We start from the raw sequence: 19,577 nt of genomic DNA, 5'->3' as shown, positions 1-19,577 counted from the left end.
AAATACTAGCGATGGCTCTTAAAGGCTGAGAGATCTCAGGCGAAATACAGTTAGTTCCTTCCTCTGCAATAGCAGGATGGTAATGATGACAGCCTTTTTAGGATTACTGTGAGGATTAGATGAGATAATCTATGTGAAGAATTTAGCATATTGCCCAACACGCATTAAATATGATAAATGTTAGTTACTGTTGTTAAAATGACCACAATGAAGGTTACTAGGGCAAAGTACTGGTGTGGTGTTAAGAACAATGGGTGGAAACCAGGCAAGTTATATTTTTGTCTTTTATCTACTACTCCTTATCTAGTAAGTTTTCCTTTTTGGGACCTCATTTCACTCATCTGCAAAATGAAAAATTTTAACTAAAAGGATTTCTACTGTTTGAGTGTTATAGTTTTGGGATTCTGTTCAAACAATGACAAGAGCTTAAGTTGGATGCTCTGAAAACTGTTTTGGCCTTTGCTGATCTATTCATTTTATTAACTTTATTTATGTCAACAAGTCACAGCCTCTTCAACACTCAGAAACTTATGTAAAATTGATGGAAATAAATTCCTTGAACATTTGAAAGGTAGACCACAAACCTCTTTAAAAAAAAAAAAAAAAAACATCAAATGAACATCAGGAAGACTGATTGGATTTCCTTGAATGTATCTCCTTTCCCCTGACTCATTTTTAGTTTTATACCACATACTGAAAAGGATATACTTTTAATTCATTCTTTAAGACGACCAATTGTAATGAATGCTTTTATGATATGTCATAAAAATAAGTAGGAAAAATCCCATCACCTATATTCCAACTTTAATGACCAATTGAGGGGAGGTAGTTAGGATTAAAAGCTATTAAAAAAGATAAACAACCTTTTTCCAAATAGCACTAATTTTCCCTTTCTTATAGCAGAGCAGCCACTTTACAAGCAATTATCAGAAGATAATGACTGGGAATACAGCCATCTCATTGCCTGGCTGCAGCTCCTAGGTGAATACAGCCATTATGTGGCACAAATACAGAAAGCTTCAACACCACAAACGAGCAAGGGATTTCTGGGTACAGGTGCTGCATTTCCTGTGTCAGAGACTGACTCACCTTCCACATATTCCATGACCATGCACAAGTGGCGCCTTGTTTCGAAGGAGCAATACATGCTGACAACAAAGGGGTTTTCTGCAAAAGTCAGGATATCCCGTTCCACAAAGGCCTGCTGGATCTGGTTTCTTAGGATGAGGTTCTGCTTATTTATCTTCTTCATGGCAAACCTCTGCCGGGATTCCTTATGCCGAACAAAGTAGACTGCCCTGGAAAAGGAGCACAAGTATTGGCGTTCACGGGAAGAGAGAAGGTAAGGATGTTTGGGGGATACAGCAAACCATGTAATCATCAACTTTTTAAAAGTTCACACGCCAGCTGGAATTCAGCTCACACGAGCTATGCCGGCAGCTACCAACATCCCATTCCAAGGCAAGCCCCTTTGGCTGGATTGATTTTTTAATTCTTTCAGTAAAGGTCACAGGTCATAAATAAGGCATTATCTTTTTGAATAAGGATTCATCTTCATTGCTAATGAACAAGGATTCATCTTCATTGCTAAGGAAAGGAAATGGACAGTCGTCCAAGTGAGCTTTTTTCCAATAGCCAGCTGACGTTTTCCGTTTTTTTCACAAACAAAACAATATCCAGTATTATAAGAACAGGAAAGAATTAACAAAATTACATACCTATCATAAGCTGGATCCTTTCTAGCATTAGTATATGTTAAGCACTTTTTCTCGACTGATAAAAGCAATAATTTTCTAAATGATACCCTTGGGATCTGCAAAAAGGACCATAGCTCCTCGGAATATCTGGCTTCCAAATGAGAGCAATTTCCTTCCCATGAAATTTCCAGATAAACAAGAAGTACGTAACACATTACATGAGGCTGTCCTACAGCAGAGGGTAGCATATGTCCTCACTACTGACCTCAGCATGTGCTACCCCCCTATGGCCGTTTCAACAGGAAATGCATTTCCCAACATAAAAGCGGGCCAACGATGCATTTCTCCTCCCTCTGACCCACGGCCAGGATGTCAGGCAACTTTATGATCAGACTTGGTTGCACTCAATCTCTGCTGAAAACCTCACCCAAATATTTTATAGAACCAATTATGGCTGGGTAAAGACGAGGAACCCCTCTAGGCTCAGGATGATGTGGAAAAAAGTAATTAGGAAGAGGAGGAGTTGTAAGAGCCCACCTGGAAGGACAGTGCCTTGGATGGGCTCCTTCTCCCAAACCCTCCTCACCTGTCAGTATCACGGGAGAACAAGTTTGAATTCTCCAATTGTCCAACAAGAAATAATTTTCCTAAAGAGCCATCCACCACAGGGAAGTATACCCAGTGGCCTGCCTTCTGAACAAGGGCCCCCGTGATCTGAGGTGCCTTTCCCACTAGCTATTTCACGGTCCCTGAGTAACCCATCCCCATGCTCCTGATGAACCAGTATGTCAGGATGAGCCACTGACATAAATCTCCAGAGTCCGCAATCCCAGTTTAATCAGCGTTAATGTTTCTCCTTTAAGTGTTCAGCTAGGAATTGCTTTCTCTTTCAAGTGTGCATACCTTTATCTGCGTCTTCTCATCGTATGCATCTTTTCCCTTCTTTCACAAAGCACACATTTATATTTTTTGTCTCTGTGTAAACATTATTATTTGGTTTTGTTGCTCCTTTTTCCCCTCTCTCATTTCTTTAGTTTTCTAGCTCTTCCTTCGCTGTACAGTGAAAAGCTAACCGCACTCCACTCCACTCCTCTCAACTACACTAAACAAATATTTAAACCAATGTAACATGCGTGTGAAAAGGAAAAGCACTATTGTTTACAAGAAAATTAAATGAATGTTTTGGAAAGTCTTGGTAAATGTGAGATACTAAATAAAATTCCCATTGATTTAGTGTGGTTGAAAAGAGTTCCAAAAGTTTGAAAAATAATAAAAGTCTAGATTCCTATATACAGATTGCTTCAAGCTGTTTCACTTTTAAAGAAGCTAAAGCTGGAAAACAGAAATGATGTATTATCAGCATGGTTTACACTGGCTGTCTAAAAAAGGCCTTACACCAAAAGACCAATAAATTTATATATATTTAGATTAAATTGAAATGTTTAAAGTATGTATCTTTCTTTTTAATGATTTCCTACTTTAACCAACTTTTTAATTAACCAGCCAATAACTAGGTCCTTCTGTATCAGATTAAAGCCTTTTAGTATATTTTTCTTTTTCCAATTACTATTTGGATAAAATCAGGAAACTACAGATAACTTGAGCTACTCCTAATTAGATGATGGGAGGTTAGACAGACACAAAGGAGCACAGAAAATAACTTGGTCATCTCTTAAATCTAAGATAAGCATTGGTAAACAAATATTGTCATTAAATGGGTTTTTGAAATAGAGAATATATTTCTTAAATGGAATGTAAAATTCAAAATGTTAAAGAAAAAAACAGTATCTTTCTATAGCTTGCTTACTCTTTTTTATTATTGCAATATATATTACTTCCTATCTCTTCCTTCAATATTTAATTTTGAGTAAGTTTAATACTGAGAACCCTTAGACATATATTATGAATTTCATACATTATCATAAAGTTGCCATTTTAATTTTCAATCAACCATCATTTATACATAAATAACTGCTCGGCAATATTATGTGAGAGTAAGAAATGGAGGAAGAAGAGACTTGTACATGATTTTACAGAAGAATAAGAGAAAGATGCCTCAGGCCCAATGTGACCAGCATCCTGACTAGGTCTCTCGGTGGCACTGTGTAAAAAATGGCTTTCATCCCTATTCTCAGATTTCCAGTTCATAAAATTTGGCCTGACTCTCCGCTTTCCTTTGCTATGATGTACTTAAACAGTTAATCCTTAGGGAAGCTGACCTAAACCAATCGAAATGAACCCTATAGGTAGCCTGAGCTATCACTGCCTCAGGACACACATATCTTCATCAAGTTGCCTGGGTCAACTAGACTTTTTTTTTTTTTTGAGACAGTCTCACTCTGTTCTCTGGGCTAGAGTGCCGTGGCATCAGCTAGCTCACAGCAACCTCAAACTCCTGGGCTCTCAAGCAATCCTTCTGCCTTAGCCTCCCAAGTAGCTGGGACTACAGGCATGCATCATCATGCCCGGCTAATTTTTTCTATATATATTTTAGTTGTCCGGCTAACTTCTTTCTATGTTTTTAGTAGAGACGGGGTCTCGCTCTTGCTTAGGCTGGTCTCGAACTCCTGACCTTGAGCAATCCACCCGCCTTGGCCTCCCAGAGTGCTAGGATTATAGGTGTGAGCCACTGAGCCTGGCCTAGACTTCCTAATGAGAATTAGGTGTAGCTGGATTTTTTTGTTTTATGTTCTTAGGTTTTTCTATTTCTGTACTACTTTAAAATTATTATTGTGTTGAAATTTGTTTATTGAGTAATAACTATTGTCTCTTACATATACCTTTCCTATAAGTTGATGTTCTAAATCTACTGGAGGGGAGGGGAGGGGAGGGGAGGGGAGGGGAGGGGAGGGGAGTGGGGGAAGGGGAGGGGAGGGGATGGACAGAACAGGAGAACCTGCAGCTGACACAGACACAACACTGTTAAGCAGACTGTGAATCTCCCAATGTTATAAACTACACTGACCTGACAAAAAACCCACATTTATCTGCTTGTGGGCGCCCAGGGCTTATACTTTCTTTGAAAAGGCTGCTTCTGTCTCTCTTCCTACACTGACCTCCCTGTGAAAAAGGAAAACCCACGGGTGGGTGGGAGGGATGTAGGGGGAGGGGCGACCAAGGACCCTAGCTGTCTCTGAGCCCACATGGAACTGGGGTGTGGGAGAGTGGGGAGAAGTAGAATTAAAAGCCGACAGGATCTGGGGCAGAATGAATTCAGCTCAATCAGGAGCAAGAATGCCTAACAGGTATAAAATTAAGCATGAAGCTGAGAGCCCAATACATGACTTTGAGCTAGCAAATCTGCAGGTGAGACCTGCAGGGGTACATGTGCCAGAAAAAAGCTGAGAGGAGAGGCTACAGGGAGGTAAAAGAGAATAATGTGCATCAAATGTAAGAAGAAAAGCAAAGTGGGAGAGAAACAGTGAGTGTTTCGCATTTAGTTTAATTTTTTAAATTATTATTAGTATTATTATTAGAGACAGGGTCACTCTGTCACCCAGGCTGGAGTGCAGTGGCACAATCAGTATCATAGCTCATTGCAGCCTCAAATTCCTGGGCTCAAGCGATGTCCCTGCTTTAGCCTCCTGGGTAGCTGAGACTACAGGTGTGCACCACTGTGTTTGGCTAAAATATAGCTTTTTACTTTTAAAAGGTTAAGTCAATTTTGTTTTCACTTTGAAAACATTCTAAGTTATAACTTAAGAATCCAAGTAGAAGTGCTCAAGGGAAGAAGTAGGACTGTATACCCCAAGTAAGAGGGCCACAAGTGATTACAAAAAACTACTTAGTTAGAGAAGAGAATTCTACTTGGAATCAAGGTAAATGTGACCATGTGTCTGAACCTCTTCTTCCCCACAGGTGAGTGGAAATAATATCAACTACCACACTGGGCTCTTGTGAGAAGGGAACACATGAAACAAAACTGGTACAGTGCTAAGTTGGCATAAATGGATGTTTAACTTCCAGTCAGGGATCAGAAAATGTTAAACAGAGAAAGAAATCAGATGTCTATCAAACTGGCTTTAGAACATGAATTTCCACCAAGGATGGTGCTAAGAAAACCATATTGTGTGTTTAGCACGACAGTCAGAAACCCTTCCTAAACGAGGGTTAGCTCTCAGCACCACCCACTCCTGGGAAGTCGTGGACTCAGTGTCTCTCTGAGCCACTGATGTGAGTGGCAGACCCTGCTGCACAGGTTTCTAAGAAAGCTTCTATCAGCCCGTTCATCCACCCACAGAGGGATCCATTAGTTCAGCCAGTTCACATAAGCCTGCAATCAGCATCTTGACTGGGGGGTGAACCAATGAGGGTAGCTCCATTCCAACTTCAAATTAAAGATTATTAAAATGTAGAGGAAATCTGTCAGAATTATAATGAGAGATTAAACCTGAGAAGAGCAAAAAAAGAGAGGGAAAAAAAAAAAAACTCTTGGCTGATGGATCGGCAGAGGCTCCCACAGGCAGCCTGTGAGCCCATTAACTGACTTGGCCTGCATCCTGGGTGTTTACTGATTCACAGCTTGTTTAACTTCTTGTATATTCCCAACCGTTCCCCAAAGTGTGATATACCTCATCTACTATACAGTGGTTTAATTGCACTACAAATGAGTTTACTCAACCAGTTAGAACTCCAAACACTGTGAAGATACACACCCAAGTCTTTTAAGAGTGGTGCCTCACAGTTCATCTTATTCCAGAATTCCACCGCCAATAAAATCTAGCAGAGCTCAAACCTACACACCCATCAAACCAACGGTTAGTCTTCCCCAATGAAGAAAGAAATCCTCAGATCATCTCTAAAAGTATAAAGAACTAAGAAACAAATGGTAAACAAATAAAAATCACAAATAATTGCATGCTAGAAAAATCTCCCTAGGTAGAAAAGCTTCAATGAAGTCCTTGAAGGAAATAATATATTGCAAAAGTACATCAGAAAGCATTTATAAGCCACATCAAGAAATACAGCATTTGACAGATCCTGAAAACAAATCAGCGAAGCATATAAAGGACTCACAAATATTTAAGTTCTTCACTGGGTTAATGGTGTGGAAAATTTTAGAGGTGAAAAAATATTTAATAGTAAAGAGAAAGATCCCTTGTGGCACAACAAAAATCGCTTTTATTTTATCTGCCCATGTGTGTGATAAATGGCAATAAATGTCTATGAGATTATTTATTGCTCTCCATATATAGATGGAATTGAGATTAATACTTAATTAAACTAGAATTCTTGAGCTGTCTGAAATAGATCAGGTTATAGTGAGTCATTAAATACCCTTCCAAACTATTAGTGACTCAGAAGAATCTTGTCATTCTTCTCCCTATGCCATGAGAAGGAAATTGTCTACACAAATGGATCGAGGAAGAAGCACCACTAATGTGATTAGATTATAGTGCAGAGTTCAAGTTTTATTTATTTATTTTTTTTTTGGGGTTTTGCTACAGAAGTATGAGTTCAAGTTTTAAAAGCCTGGTATATATAAAAACTAAAAGAAATGTATTGCTTTAAATTTTCAGCCACCCTTATTTAAATACTTTTCTCATAAGGTTTATTGTTGGTCAAACAGGAAATACAGGCTAATTCTCAAGAAGCAATGCTATATATAAAATTACACATATAATAACATAATATGGTGTGTTGTGTGTGAATATATATATACATATATATATATGTGAAATATATATGTATATCAACAAAGAAAAGAGTTGAATACTTCTGAACCCAAAAGGGCAGAATGAAGGGGGTAGAAATAAGAATATATCAGATTTTTCCTTTAAAGTCTTTCTCTCCAATCCTCTAAAATAACTTCTAGGTCACTTGATATGTCTTCTGATGAGATATCCAATAAGGAGTGATTTTAGGTGCACCTTGCACCTCTCAGAGGAGGAGCAGTGATCTGAAAAGTCCAAGTCCCTACACAATATGCATTTGCCATAAGATAAATGTGAAGAATAAATATATTATTCAGGCATGTTAAAATATAATAGGAGAGCTTTTCTTGAATTACTCACCCATAGGCTCCATTGCTGATCAATTTAATCGTTTCAAAATCACTTTCCCGAGGTTTCCTTCGAAGTTTCAGGGAAGCAGTAGAGCTCTTGGAAACAAAATATGGAAGTTAAAAAGCAGTTCGGAATTTGAGAGAATTATTTTATCAGCACAATAGATAATAGCTGAATGACAGACTGTGTTGTTTAACATGCTGACCCTATGTACAGTATCCTTGCCAAGGGAGCCTGGGGACAGCTCTGAAGATCAATCTGCCACAGCAGTGCTGATAAACTGCTCCTCGTGGCATCGTCTCAGTTGCATTTCAGTGAACCCACATTTCCAGGAGATCAAAGAAGATTTCCTTTTTTTAATTTCCCCCTGTAAACACTACTCAAGTTGGCCTTGTCCTAGGTCTTTTAACATTTTGGGATGTAAGTTCAAAATGCCAAACCTTCCCACGGTTTCAGTCAGCCAGAAGAGAATGGGCTGCACCCGGGGCTGGGCAGACGTGTCTCACGCCTGCGGCGCCCTTTCTTGTTTGGAAAAGCAGTGGGCAACACATGGAACACCCAAGTGTAGAACGCCTGCCTTTCTTTTACCTCCATTGCAGAAATCTTACTGTGGTTTAGATAACCATTTCCAAAGAGATGGCTCAATTTAAAAAATTTAGTTCAAACAACAAGAATAAACAAAGTGCTTTTTAATAAAAACAATCTTTCATGCCCCATTTATCTTAGCATTGAGAGGATGTTAACAGCTTCTTTGCTCCCCTCTGCAGAGTCTGGAATTCCCTTGCCATTGTTTGGAAGAAACCTCGTAACTCTGCGGTGGGCGCCGTCCGCCCCCAACAGTGCTGTCATCACTGACCCTGTCGTCCCACTCATCTTTGGAAGACTCGGGCACCCACTTTCCTCTCTGCCCGAGTTCTCTTGCCATCCAGAGTGACTTCTGTGTTCACATAGATAATGCGCCCAACACTCAGGCCCCCAGTCTACCTGATCTCTTCAGCTCAAACATTTGTCCCCTCTACTTCCCCCTGGCCTTCAGCCACAGGCTCTGGATCTAGTCATCATCTGCGTATGATCCATCCAGGGAAAATATAATTAAAAACCGGGACTACTTCTGCTTCAAACCACTCCCACCCTTACTGCTCTTTCATGGCTTTAGGCTGCATGGCTCTGTACAAGGAAGGCCCTCTTGTCTCTAACTCTTCCCTACCTAAGTGATCTCATTTGTGTCCATGGATGACTCCTAAGTCACTTACATCTTCACTAGAAACTCTCCCATTGCATGCAAGATGTCTGACCTCATACACAACTGCCAATTTGATACCTCTTCTTGCATGTTTCAAAGGAACTTCAATCTCAGCACATTCAAAATTATAATATTATGATAATAAAATTAACAAAAATAGCTATGGTTTACTTAGCATTTAATATGCGGTCCTGTCCTAACCATTTTACATAAAATATTAAATGAGATATTCTATGTATTTTATATCTATTTTACATATGGGGAAACTGAGGCACAGAGATCTCCTCCTCCCACCAGTGAGAGGTAGAGATGGTTTTCAAATCCAGGAATTGTGACTCCAAAGCTTGGGTTCTTAGCCTCCAGGCTACCTAGCCTGCTCTCGATTTCCTGACCACATCCCACCTGCTTCACCTGAGTTCCTCTTTTGGTGTTGAGAGAGAGAGACCAGTGCCAGCATCCAGGGCCTCTCACCAGTGCCACTGCAGCAGCCTCTTAACTGGCTTGCGCAGGATCTCCCCTACCTGCTCCCCCAACTGTGTCTGCTTTCTACACTAAAGTCACTGTGATTTCTTTCAAGCCATAACTCTGATTGGGTCACCTCCCTGCCTACTCCACCCACCCCCACATACCCATATGCTTCCTCCAAAGCTCAGTTGCTTCCCATTACCCTTAAAAAATAAAGCAAGAAAAGCCAATAAACATGAACTTTTATTTATTTTTTTTGAGACAGGTTCTCAGTCTGTTGCCTGGGCTGGTGTACAGTGGTGTCAGCACAGCTCACAGCAACCTCAAACTCCTGGGCTCAGGCAATTCTCCTGCCTCAGCCTCCCAAATACCAAATAGCTGGGACTACAGGCATCCGCCACCACACCTCGCTAATTTTTCCATTTTTTGTAGAGACAGAGTCTTGCTGTATAGCTCGGGCTCGTCTTGAACTCCTAACCTCAAGCAATCTTCCCGCCTCAGCCTCTCAAAGTGTTAGGATTACAGGCATGAGCCGCTGTGCCCGGCCTCTGTCCCTTCTTATCCTAGTAATTTCTTATATTTCAGCTCAAGTACCATTTTCTTGAGAAATATTTTAGGACTGGACAAAGGCAAAGTGCTTTATGTTATGTCCTAGTTCCACGTGGTCATTTTTACCCCCATAGATCTTATTCATGTTTAGCACTTCTATTTTTGTGTGTGATTTCTTTTTATTAACTTCTGTTTCTTTTTGAAGGGAAGGACTCAAATTGTATCTCTAGTGCCTGGCACAATGCCTTGCACATAGTTTTTCTTGAACAAATAAGAAAAATAACATAGCCAAAGTCTCTGGATGCTAACAAACATTAAAACCAACATCATGTTTCATCAAGAAAGATACTTACACTTACTGATTCATCCGTTTCTGGTGTTTCTGCTGTCCCACTATCATAGTTTCCTAACTGAGCCATTTCTAAGTTAAAAAAAAAATAAAGTTTAAGGAAAACATTGCAATTAGACAAGAGTACTAAGCTAAAACAAAAGAAAAATAATTTCTTCAATATTGAAAAAAAAACTTTATACTCCAATGTGCCCATGGGAAAATCTTAAATCCAAAATGGCAAGAACCAGCACCTGATATTTTGAAACTGTTCATTACACATCCTAACATAGAACCCCATTTGTTCAGCCTAATGCTCTTCCCATGGAGCTTTTGCGAATCTCTGGAACCCCATTTCCTATGAACACCCAGACAGAGGAACTTTAGAGACTTGGTCTCTGCTCCAGCTAGCAGGATTCACTGGCGGATGCAATCACCACAGCTTGGATTGGGTTTGGCGGGTCAGCAACTCTGCTTGTAGTCAGATATCCAACAAAGGCATCTTCCCAGGCTCTGATGGGCATCAAAGGAGGACTGACTACTACTCAGAGATGACGCTCAAGTTGTAATGAGCATCTCGTTCCATCCCTTCACATCCACAGAGAAACATCCTGCCAAGTATACTGAGGCTGTGACATTTGTCAGGAAGGAAGTAATAGGATGGCTAAGAGGGATTTAGAGATGAAAAGACTGGGGTTACTACCGCTATGAGCACTCACAAGCTGAGTGCCCTTTTAACTTCAGGCTCTTCCCCAGTACAATGGGAAAAATATTACTTATCCCTTAGAGATTTTTATGAATACTCTATATTATAATGCACACAAACTCTTAGCATGTTCCCTAACAAAAACTGAGTGCTCATTAAATGTTGATTATTAATTAACTATATTGGGTAAAATAGTCAATCCTGGGCTGGATGCTACATGCTAGACACCAGCTTAAGTACTACTCCGTGGTCTAGTTAAAAGAGACAAGGGCGTCTAATTGTTCAGCACACTTTAGAACACATCCTTAAGTTTATATAATAAGAAAACCTAATTCCTTTACTGTTGATTTTAATTTTTATACTTCTTTAAATTAAAAAATCATGGTTTATAAAAAAAAAGAACATGAAAGAATTCTAAAACTTTTGATGGATGTCATCTGAGTGATATTAGTATTTTCTTCTGTTACTTGCACTTTCTAACTTTTCAAAACTGAACATGTATAATAAAAAGTTATAGTTTTTCCTACATATTTTCGTATTCATATAAATTATTTGTTAGGCTCTTAGTCCATGTATTCATGTTTTCATAAATATAATCATCTTTTTAGAGTAGAGATTATACATGAGAGAGATGAAGCAAAACAACATTAGAATGTTAACTTTAGATTAAAAAATTTACAAAGTCTAGATTATGAAATAACTGAACATTGACACTAACTTTCCCAGTTTACCTATAGGGCAAATTGCAGAATAAAAATGAACTTAGCTCAAACTATGTACTTTCTTGGTGTCAAATGATGCCGATATTCAATGTGACTGGAACCTTAGATTTATGGATTTGGAGGTGAACTAAAATATAGTCAGGTGGAAGGGCTCTTGAGCAAAGGGGCAAACTTTAGTAGTGTTTAAATAAAACAGAAATAGCAGCTAACACTTATTAAGCAATTACTATAAACAATTACAGAGATTAACCCATATTATCCCCAAAACAATCCAACAAATAGGTATTATGATTATTATCTTATTTTTATGGGAGCAACCGAGGCACAAAGAGGCTCATGGACTGGATGGTCAAGGTTGCACAGCCACAGTGCTGGCTCCAGAGGGTAGTCCTGGGCAGTCGCTCTAGAGCCCAACCCCCAAAGGACAGGCTTTAGGTATGCTGGTTTAGATGTTGACAAGAAAGGGAAACAAATATAGATTAATCAGGACTTGTGATCGTTTATTTAATTACCTGGAGAAGTCACATTTTAAGTGTTAACACATAGATTACAAGATCTGAATTAAGAAAATTAAATATCAAGAATTAAAAAAACCCATAACTCCCATTTATATTACTAGATTCCAAACTTGTCAAAGATTATTAATTTTTTAAAGCCTCTATAAAAGTGTATAAATGGTCCTCAGAGCATTCACCTACCAAAGTTCATCCTACAGTAATACCTACTGCAATGTGAGGAAATTGTAAACAACTCATTTGCACTACCATTCGAAGGCTGATACAATCTTCACTATACTGATGTGAAGAGTCACTTTAATATACTTTGACAGCTTTCTCCACTGCAATTATTTTCATTTTTTTTTAAAAAAGCAAATTAAAAGATGGTTCTGTTTTAAAAAGAATTTCTGCTAAATAACTATTATCTGGGAAATACATATTATTTGTAAGCAGTGGGTAGTACTGGAATGGAACCAAGAGTCAGCTTTTGAAGCAGGAAGCTAAAGGCATCATTTTGTAATGCCTGAAGTGATTTTTAAAACTCATCTAAATACCATTAAACATCTGCCCTTTTTATTTCATTGATTTAAACCATTTCTGAAGACTCATGATTCAAAAAGGTAAAGATGGTAATTTAAAAGCCATGGGGAAAAAAAAAATCTCTCCCCAGGGAACTTTTCAGAAAAGCAGCCGCCAGTCTCTGATAAGTGATGAATCTGTTGTGGTATTGCTTTCAGTACAGTATAAATTTATCTGGCATTATCTCACAGTAATGCATGCATCATTTCACTGGGAGCAAAGATATGATGGCCGTAAGAGCAAACAAAGCCAGGGAAGACAGGAGAGCAGGGCAGAGAGCAGCAGGTTCTCTAGCTTCAGAGAAGAAAATCTGTGTGCCCACGTTTATCACCATTACAAATAACTTAGCAAGATAAACACTGTTTGCAGATTCAATTTAATGAACCAAGAAGACATGAAGGAGTCAACGATAGCGTCTGAGTCTTTCTGGGCAGTATATAACCTAAATGTTATAAATAGCAATCCCAAACAATAAGGGACAGGAATAGGTTGGGGGAGGGGGGTAGTTTACCAATATTAGATTTACCACTAACAGGATGCTTCCTATTCTCTGTCTTTAATATAATGACATCTTCTTTATTTAGATCAACCATAAATCCTTTCATAAGCTTTAAAACATTTCTTTTTTCCATTGGCTGTCTTGTAGATTGCTATTTTTCATGCTGTCTTGAGACAAATAAGCAAAAAGATACCTACTGATACTGCATTTCAAGTAATCTACCATCAGTTGCATTACTCCCAAATTAAATTTAAATGTCAACTTAATTAATGATAATTTCTTTAGCAACATTTTAAAATTAAAAGTACTCTCAACAAGAGCCCAACTGAGCTTTGCAAGAGAAAAAGTTCTCAGAGGAGATGGAAATCTAAACCCTACTGGGACGCTCTGGCATTCTCAGGCTGACGGGCCTATGATTTCAAGGCCTGCCCCTCATACTCTAGGTGAACACAAAATGGGTCATGCTCATGTGCTGCCCTGGACTTGTGGCTACTTCCTTCAAATCACAACTGTCTCCCAATATGGACTTTCACTAGACAGAGCCAAAACACAAGGAAAAACAAAGATGTGCCACTAAGTTCTTCCATGAGGCCATAGTACGTAAGCAGGTAAGAGGTCAGCCCAACCAAGGTACTCACCTTCCAAAGGATCCTTATTGAGTCCCAGTTGGCTAATGATGTACCTGGGAATGTCAGTTTTAATACCCTGTCCTTCTTTTGCATGGCCTTCTGCTGCTTCCAATAGGTAGTAAAATTCTTCGGGATCAAATTCCTAGTAGAAGACACAGATGAATACTTCTTTGAGCCACAACTGTCTGAGGTTTTATTACATAAATCCCATTCACAATAAAACTGCTGGATATACATGGTTGCAACCTATTTATGCAGAAAGGAGGCAAGTGGCTTTAAAAAGTATATAATACTCACTTTATATGTGAAGCCTATTCATATTTTAAGCCAATACATTTATGCACTTGTAACCCAAAGATAATGGTCGTTTCCAATTCCCTTGTAACGTAACTCTGAAGGTATTTCTGAAGGTACTATGATCCATTTAAGATCTCTACTTCATTGAAAATGAACAGGTCTGATTTTTAATTGTGCCTTTTTAGCAAACTTTTAAAATCTGGGAATTTCCATGCAGAAGATTTGAGATTCATTTTCTTTCTCTGCACAACCAGTCACAAAAGGAGTAATGTTAGAATACATTTACTCAAAGGTTTTGAAAGAAACCTCCCTTAATACAGAGGTGTCCAAAATTATTAGAAAGAAAACTTCAAATCATAATTTTTATTAGTTAACTCTAAAATTAAGATACCAATAGTCACATAATATACAGATTAAGAAAGAAAAACAGGATATTAAAGCTACCAATTACCTCTGTCTTCTATAAAACTTTGGGAAAACATTTTTCGTATGTATTTTATTTATTTTTTTCTGGCTGTCTGTTGCTTTTAGTATGCAATAAAAATCTTCAGGATGGCATCACTCTAGTTAGATGCTGTGATATTATGAAATATATTTTTGGTCTTCATGCCTATCCTACTCCTAAAACCTTTGGAATCTTCAAAGTGGTAATTAATGCCTTTATGCTACTGAGTTGACTGGTGGTTAGGGACTCCAGGAAAGCTTCCAGATGGGGGTTGGTTGTCAGGGGAACCAACCATGTGATTAGAGGGTTGAGAGTTTCAGCACCACCCTCACCTTCAGAGAAAGGTTGAAGGCCAAGTTGATCACGAATGGCCAATGCTGTAATCAATTATGTCTACCTAATGAAGTGTCCATAAAAATCCAAAAGAGCTGGGTTTGGGGAGCTTCCAGATATCACATGGGGAAGTTCCTGGAGGGTGGCATACCCAGAAAGAGCATGGGAGCTCCCCACCCCTTTCCCCATACCTCGCCTTATGCATCTCTTCATTTGTATCCTTTTATAATTAACTGGTAAACATCAGTATTTCCTTGAGTTTGGTGAGCCACTCTAGCAAATTAACTGAACTCAAGGAGAGGGTTATGGTAACCCCAATTTATAGCCAGTTGGTCAGAAGTACAGGTAAAACCTGGGTCTTGTGATTAGCATAGGAAGTGGGAGGCAGTCTTGTAAGACTGAGCCCTCAACCTGTAGGATCTGAAGCTATCTCCAGGCAGATAGTGTTGGAATACAACTGGAGGGCACTCAGCTAGTATCTGCTACAGAATTGCTTGCTTGCTTATGTGTGAGGTTCCTATACAACTGGTGTCAGAAGTGTGTTGTGAGAATATAGTAGGAGAAACTGAGTTTGGTGTTTCCCCTATACCCACAGAGACGTCATGATTTATGTGTTGTAAACAATTATGCTTACAGATTTAAAGCATAGTTGCTATTTTCAGTTATATTTCCTAATTTTTCCCCAGCATCTTCCCCTTTCTGATTAATGCCTAAAATAGGCAACTTTGGAATCTCAGCATTTCACCTAAGAATTACTCAAGAATTTCTAAAGGCCACATAAAAAAGCTCGCTGCAAGCAGAGCAAAGCCAAACCAACGTAAACACTCAGTGCCCTTTACACAAAGTCACATGGACTGATGGAGCAAGCCTGGGAACCGTAGACATTAGATGACAGTTTGGGGAAACATCCCCTAATAGTCTGAAACTCCAGTTCACCTGAGCTTTACACAGTACTGAAAGCAGCAACATTCCCAAGGTATTTCTAAGGTCACTTGTTTCTATCTTTGAGAGGATATATTTTTAGTTTTTCTCTTCTAATTATGAGTGATTACTGCTAAAAAAAAAAACCCAGAAATTATTTCCCCTTTAAGTCAAGGTCTGCTCTTAGCATATCTGTTGTCCAGAAAAACAAGTTTTAATGCTAAATGACATTTTCCCCTAAATCAAACAATTGCAGGAAGTACAAACACAGAGTGCATAATTCAAAAGCCACAACAGGAGAAGTAGGAAAAAGTTAAGCCCTCCTTCTACCGGGTTCACCAGTTACCCAGCCCTTCCCTAGAGGTATCCAATGTATTTTTTTCCCTTTCTTTTCTTCCAGAGACACTCAATGCCAAATGGTATATTTGTGGTTCTAAGGGTCCTCACCACTGATGGAAAGCCCTCCCCCACCCCTCTACTCCTGACCTTTCTCAAGATTTTCCCTCTGCTGTGTCTCACTATACACTGACATATGTTTATGGGGCTATAAATATTACACGATTATAAAACTTTATGAATGTTAATTAAAATAAGGGCAAAACCAAAGCACTACAACCACATATGTATTATGTATGTGTGTATTTCTGAAAAGCTGTATTGTACATGGCGTTATAATTATGTTAATGGCTAGTGGAACTTAAAAGTGAGTTTTAATGCTATATTAACAGCCCCTTAAAGTAATTCCCAAGTTCAAAGCTTTATATTTGTTCATAGTTTTGATTAAAATCTCAATCAAATAAAACAAAAATTTTAAAACAGGGAAATTACCACTGGCCAAAAAAATATAATTGTTAAAACGAACTAATCTAGATGAGGCTCTATTGTATTTTCCCAAACGGGTTGCTAACCAGCACTGATTTTCTAACATCCCCCATTTTAAAAACAATTAATAATTATAATTACAGGTCACTATTTTTCTCTGATTTCCCTCTCTGCATCTTGGCAACTCCAAACATGTGACTCACAGCCGGCATTTTAAATTAGCTGTGACATAAAGTAATTATGCTGAGATAAGGTCAAGCACATTATTTCATGATGATCTTTCAAGGTTGACTAGAATGTGATATGACTATCACTTAATACAGCACCAGTCCTAGAATTCTTTCTTAAAGTAAGAAAAGACAAATCATACATGGATGTCATTATAAACATTCACAAGTTGCAGTTCCTCCTCTCTTCCCATTTAGCTCTGGTGTTTGAAACCAAATGAAATGAGCTTTCTGATGGTTACTGCTTTCCCACAGTTAACAATAAATAATGTAGTCACATCTAATAGCAACTTACCAGGCACTCTAATAACCGAGCAGGGCGGGCAATAACAATTAGGATCTTTCGGACTAGCTGTTTAATAAATGCCAACTCTCCACTTTCTGAACGATCATGAGCCTATGAAAAGGCAATGAAAAGAAGGATGATACAGAGTTGCTCCAGTAATGGGGGAAAAAAAATCAGCAAAGCATGCTAATTAGATAACTGCAAATATTAAAAAATTGAGTGATTCAGAAAATACTCTGAAAAGATTGATAAACAGGCATTATCTGAACATAAATGGACACTATTAAATGTCTATATCTACAAAAGACCTCTATTAGCTAAACCCTTAATTGCAAAACTTTGATTTATTATCTATGTTAAAAATCAAATGTAAGAGCTCTTAATGTGAACCACAAATGAAGGAGATATTAAAAGTTTATGACACATTGGCCGGGCGCTGTGGCTCACGCCTGTAATCCTAGCTCTTGGGAGGCCGAGGCGGGCGGATTGCTCGAGGTCAGGAGTTCAAAACCAGCCTGAGCGAGACCCCGTCTCTACTATAAATAGAAAGAAATTAATTGGCCAACTGATATATATATATAAAAAAATTAGCCGGGCATGGTGGCGCATGCCTGTAGTCCCAGCTACCCGGGAGGCTGAGGCAGAAGGATCACTCGAGCCCAGGAGTTTGAGGTTGCTGTGAGCTAGGCTGACGCCACGGCACTCACTCTAGCCTGGGCAACAAAGTGAGACTCTGTCTCAAAAAAAAAAAAAAAAAAAAAAAGTTTATGACACATTAAGTAATGGTACAAGCAGGGTGGAAGCTGACTAAGAACCTTAATTTTCCAGATGTAACATCTGAGATATACGTAATGGCTAACATAGTGACGGATTACCTTTGTTATGCTGGACATTTGATACATTCCTGAAATATATTTACCATATATGATACAATTAGCCTATAAATTAGTTGTTTCGTCACATGTAAAAAATGTGAAATGCTTATTTCTAATGTTAGCTGGATAATATTATGCAGGTTGAGCATCCCTTATCTAAAATGCTTGGGACAGAGCATTTTTGCTTTGTTTTGGATTTTGGAATATTTGCATATACATAATGATATAGCTTGGGGATGGGACCCAAGTCTACACAATAAATTCATTTATGTTTCATATACACTTTGTACACATAGTCTGAAGGTAAATTTATATAATATTTTTAATAATTTTGTGCACCTGTCACATGACGTCAGATGTGGGATTTTCCACTGTAGCATCCTGTCAGTGCTTAATAAGTTTCAGATTTGGAGCATTTTGGATTTTGGGTGCTCAACCTTACTTAGATATATACATATGAATTCAATTTCACACACTGCATAAATAATAACTGGGCACTCAACTCAGTAAAATTTAACTGACCTACAATCTTTTTAAATTTTATTTTACATATTGCTTAAGCACAAACAATATTGACAGCAAAGCTGTTTGTTAATAGTCATGTAAATTTTAAATGATATTTTCTTGAAGGAATCAGGTAAATCTATATCAAAGCAGACAGAAATCAAAAGTTTTAGAAGTTTTAATGTAAACTTCTATTAATATATATGTTTACTTTTAGGCTTTCTTAACTTTTAAGTTTTTATGATTTACTGTTTTCTAAGGATTTAAGAAAAACAACATATGAAGGTGATGCTGGTACAGTATGATTTCATAGACACAGTAGTAAACATTTACAATCATTCTTGAAGGTGCTTTTATCACAAGGACCAGTCCCCTCCCCCCATGAAAAGAACTGGCAGACCAAATTTACAAAAATGATTGTATTTAGCAGTGATATATCTATTGAATTTAAGCCATCAAATCAAAGGCCATTTTCCAAAATACAGGTAACAGAAACCACTTACAGGATAAAGCAAAACAGCAAATATTTAAAATTAAAAAAAAAAAAAAACACAGGAAAAATGACCATTGGTGAATAATTGTGGAATAGAATATGTTCAAAGAAAACCAACTAGTAACTATAACCATAGGTCCTAGTAACCAGTAAGGATGCTAGGTCATACATAAGGACACATATACATATACAAACACACATCTCAAATATTGAAAGTGCCTTTAAATTTTCTTCCCACTTTTTGCTTTCCAAGAAAAATAAATTTTGGAAGATGCAATGAATGCCAAGAAATATGGTGATATGTCTTGTCTTCTTTATAGTTTATCCTTAATCAAATTAAACAGAAAATCTTAAACAGGAAGCAAAAAAACCACCTAACTTTGTAGTTGACAAATATAGCTGAATACCAACTGAAGTTTCTTCTTATTATAATAATTACTGCTTTATACATTCAG

The 19,577-nt window shown here is 38.1% G+C and overlaps 1 protein-coding gene across 13 annotated transcripts in view; it reads right to left on the bottom strand.

Moving 5' to 3' along the window:
* MAST4 (microtubule associated serine/threonine kinase family member 4) overlaps positions 1 to 19,577 on the bottom strand; it is a 516,707-nt gene that overhangs the window by 40,914 nt on the left and 456,216 nt on the right. For all 13 annotated transcript variants that reach the window (XM_076008062.1, XM_076008063.1, XM_012784115.2 and 10 more), the window contains 5 exons: positions 17,260 to 17,361; positions 13,929 to 14,061; positions 10,313 to 10,380; positions 7,712 to 7,797; positions 1,090 to 1,298 (listed from right to left, as the gene is read on the bottom strand). In XM_076008062.1, the coding sequence (XP_075864177.1) occupies positions 1,090 to 1,298; positions 7,712 to 7,797; positions 10,313 to 10,380; positions 13,929 to 14,061; positions 17,260 to 17,361 (598 nt within the window). The remainder of the gene's footprint in view (positions 1 to 1,089; positions 1,299 to 7,711; positions 7,798 to 10,312; positions 10,381 to 13,928; positions 14,062 to 17,259; positions 17,362 to 19,577) is intronic.

Source organism: Microcebus murinus, chromosome 11 (genome assembly GCF_040939455.1).
Source record: "Microcebus murinus isolate Inina chromosome 11, M.murinus_Inina_mat1.0, whole genome shotgun sequence".
Classification (NCBI taxonomy): domain Eukaryota; kingdom Metazoa; phylum Chordata; class Mammalia; order Primates; family Cheirogaleidae; genus Microcebus; species Microcebus murinus.
The sequence above is the reverse complement of the archived record's forward strand: the minus strand, read 5'-3'. Positions and strand labels throughout refer to the sequence as shown.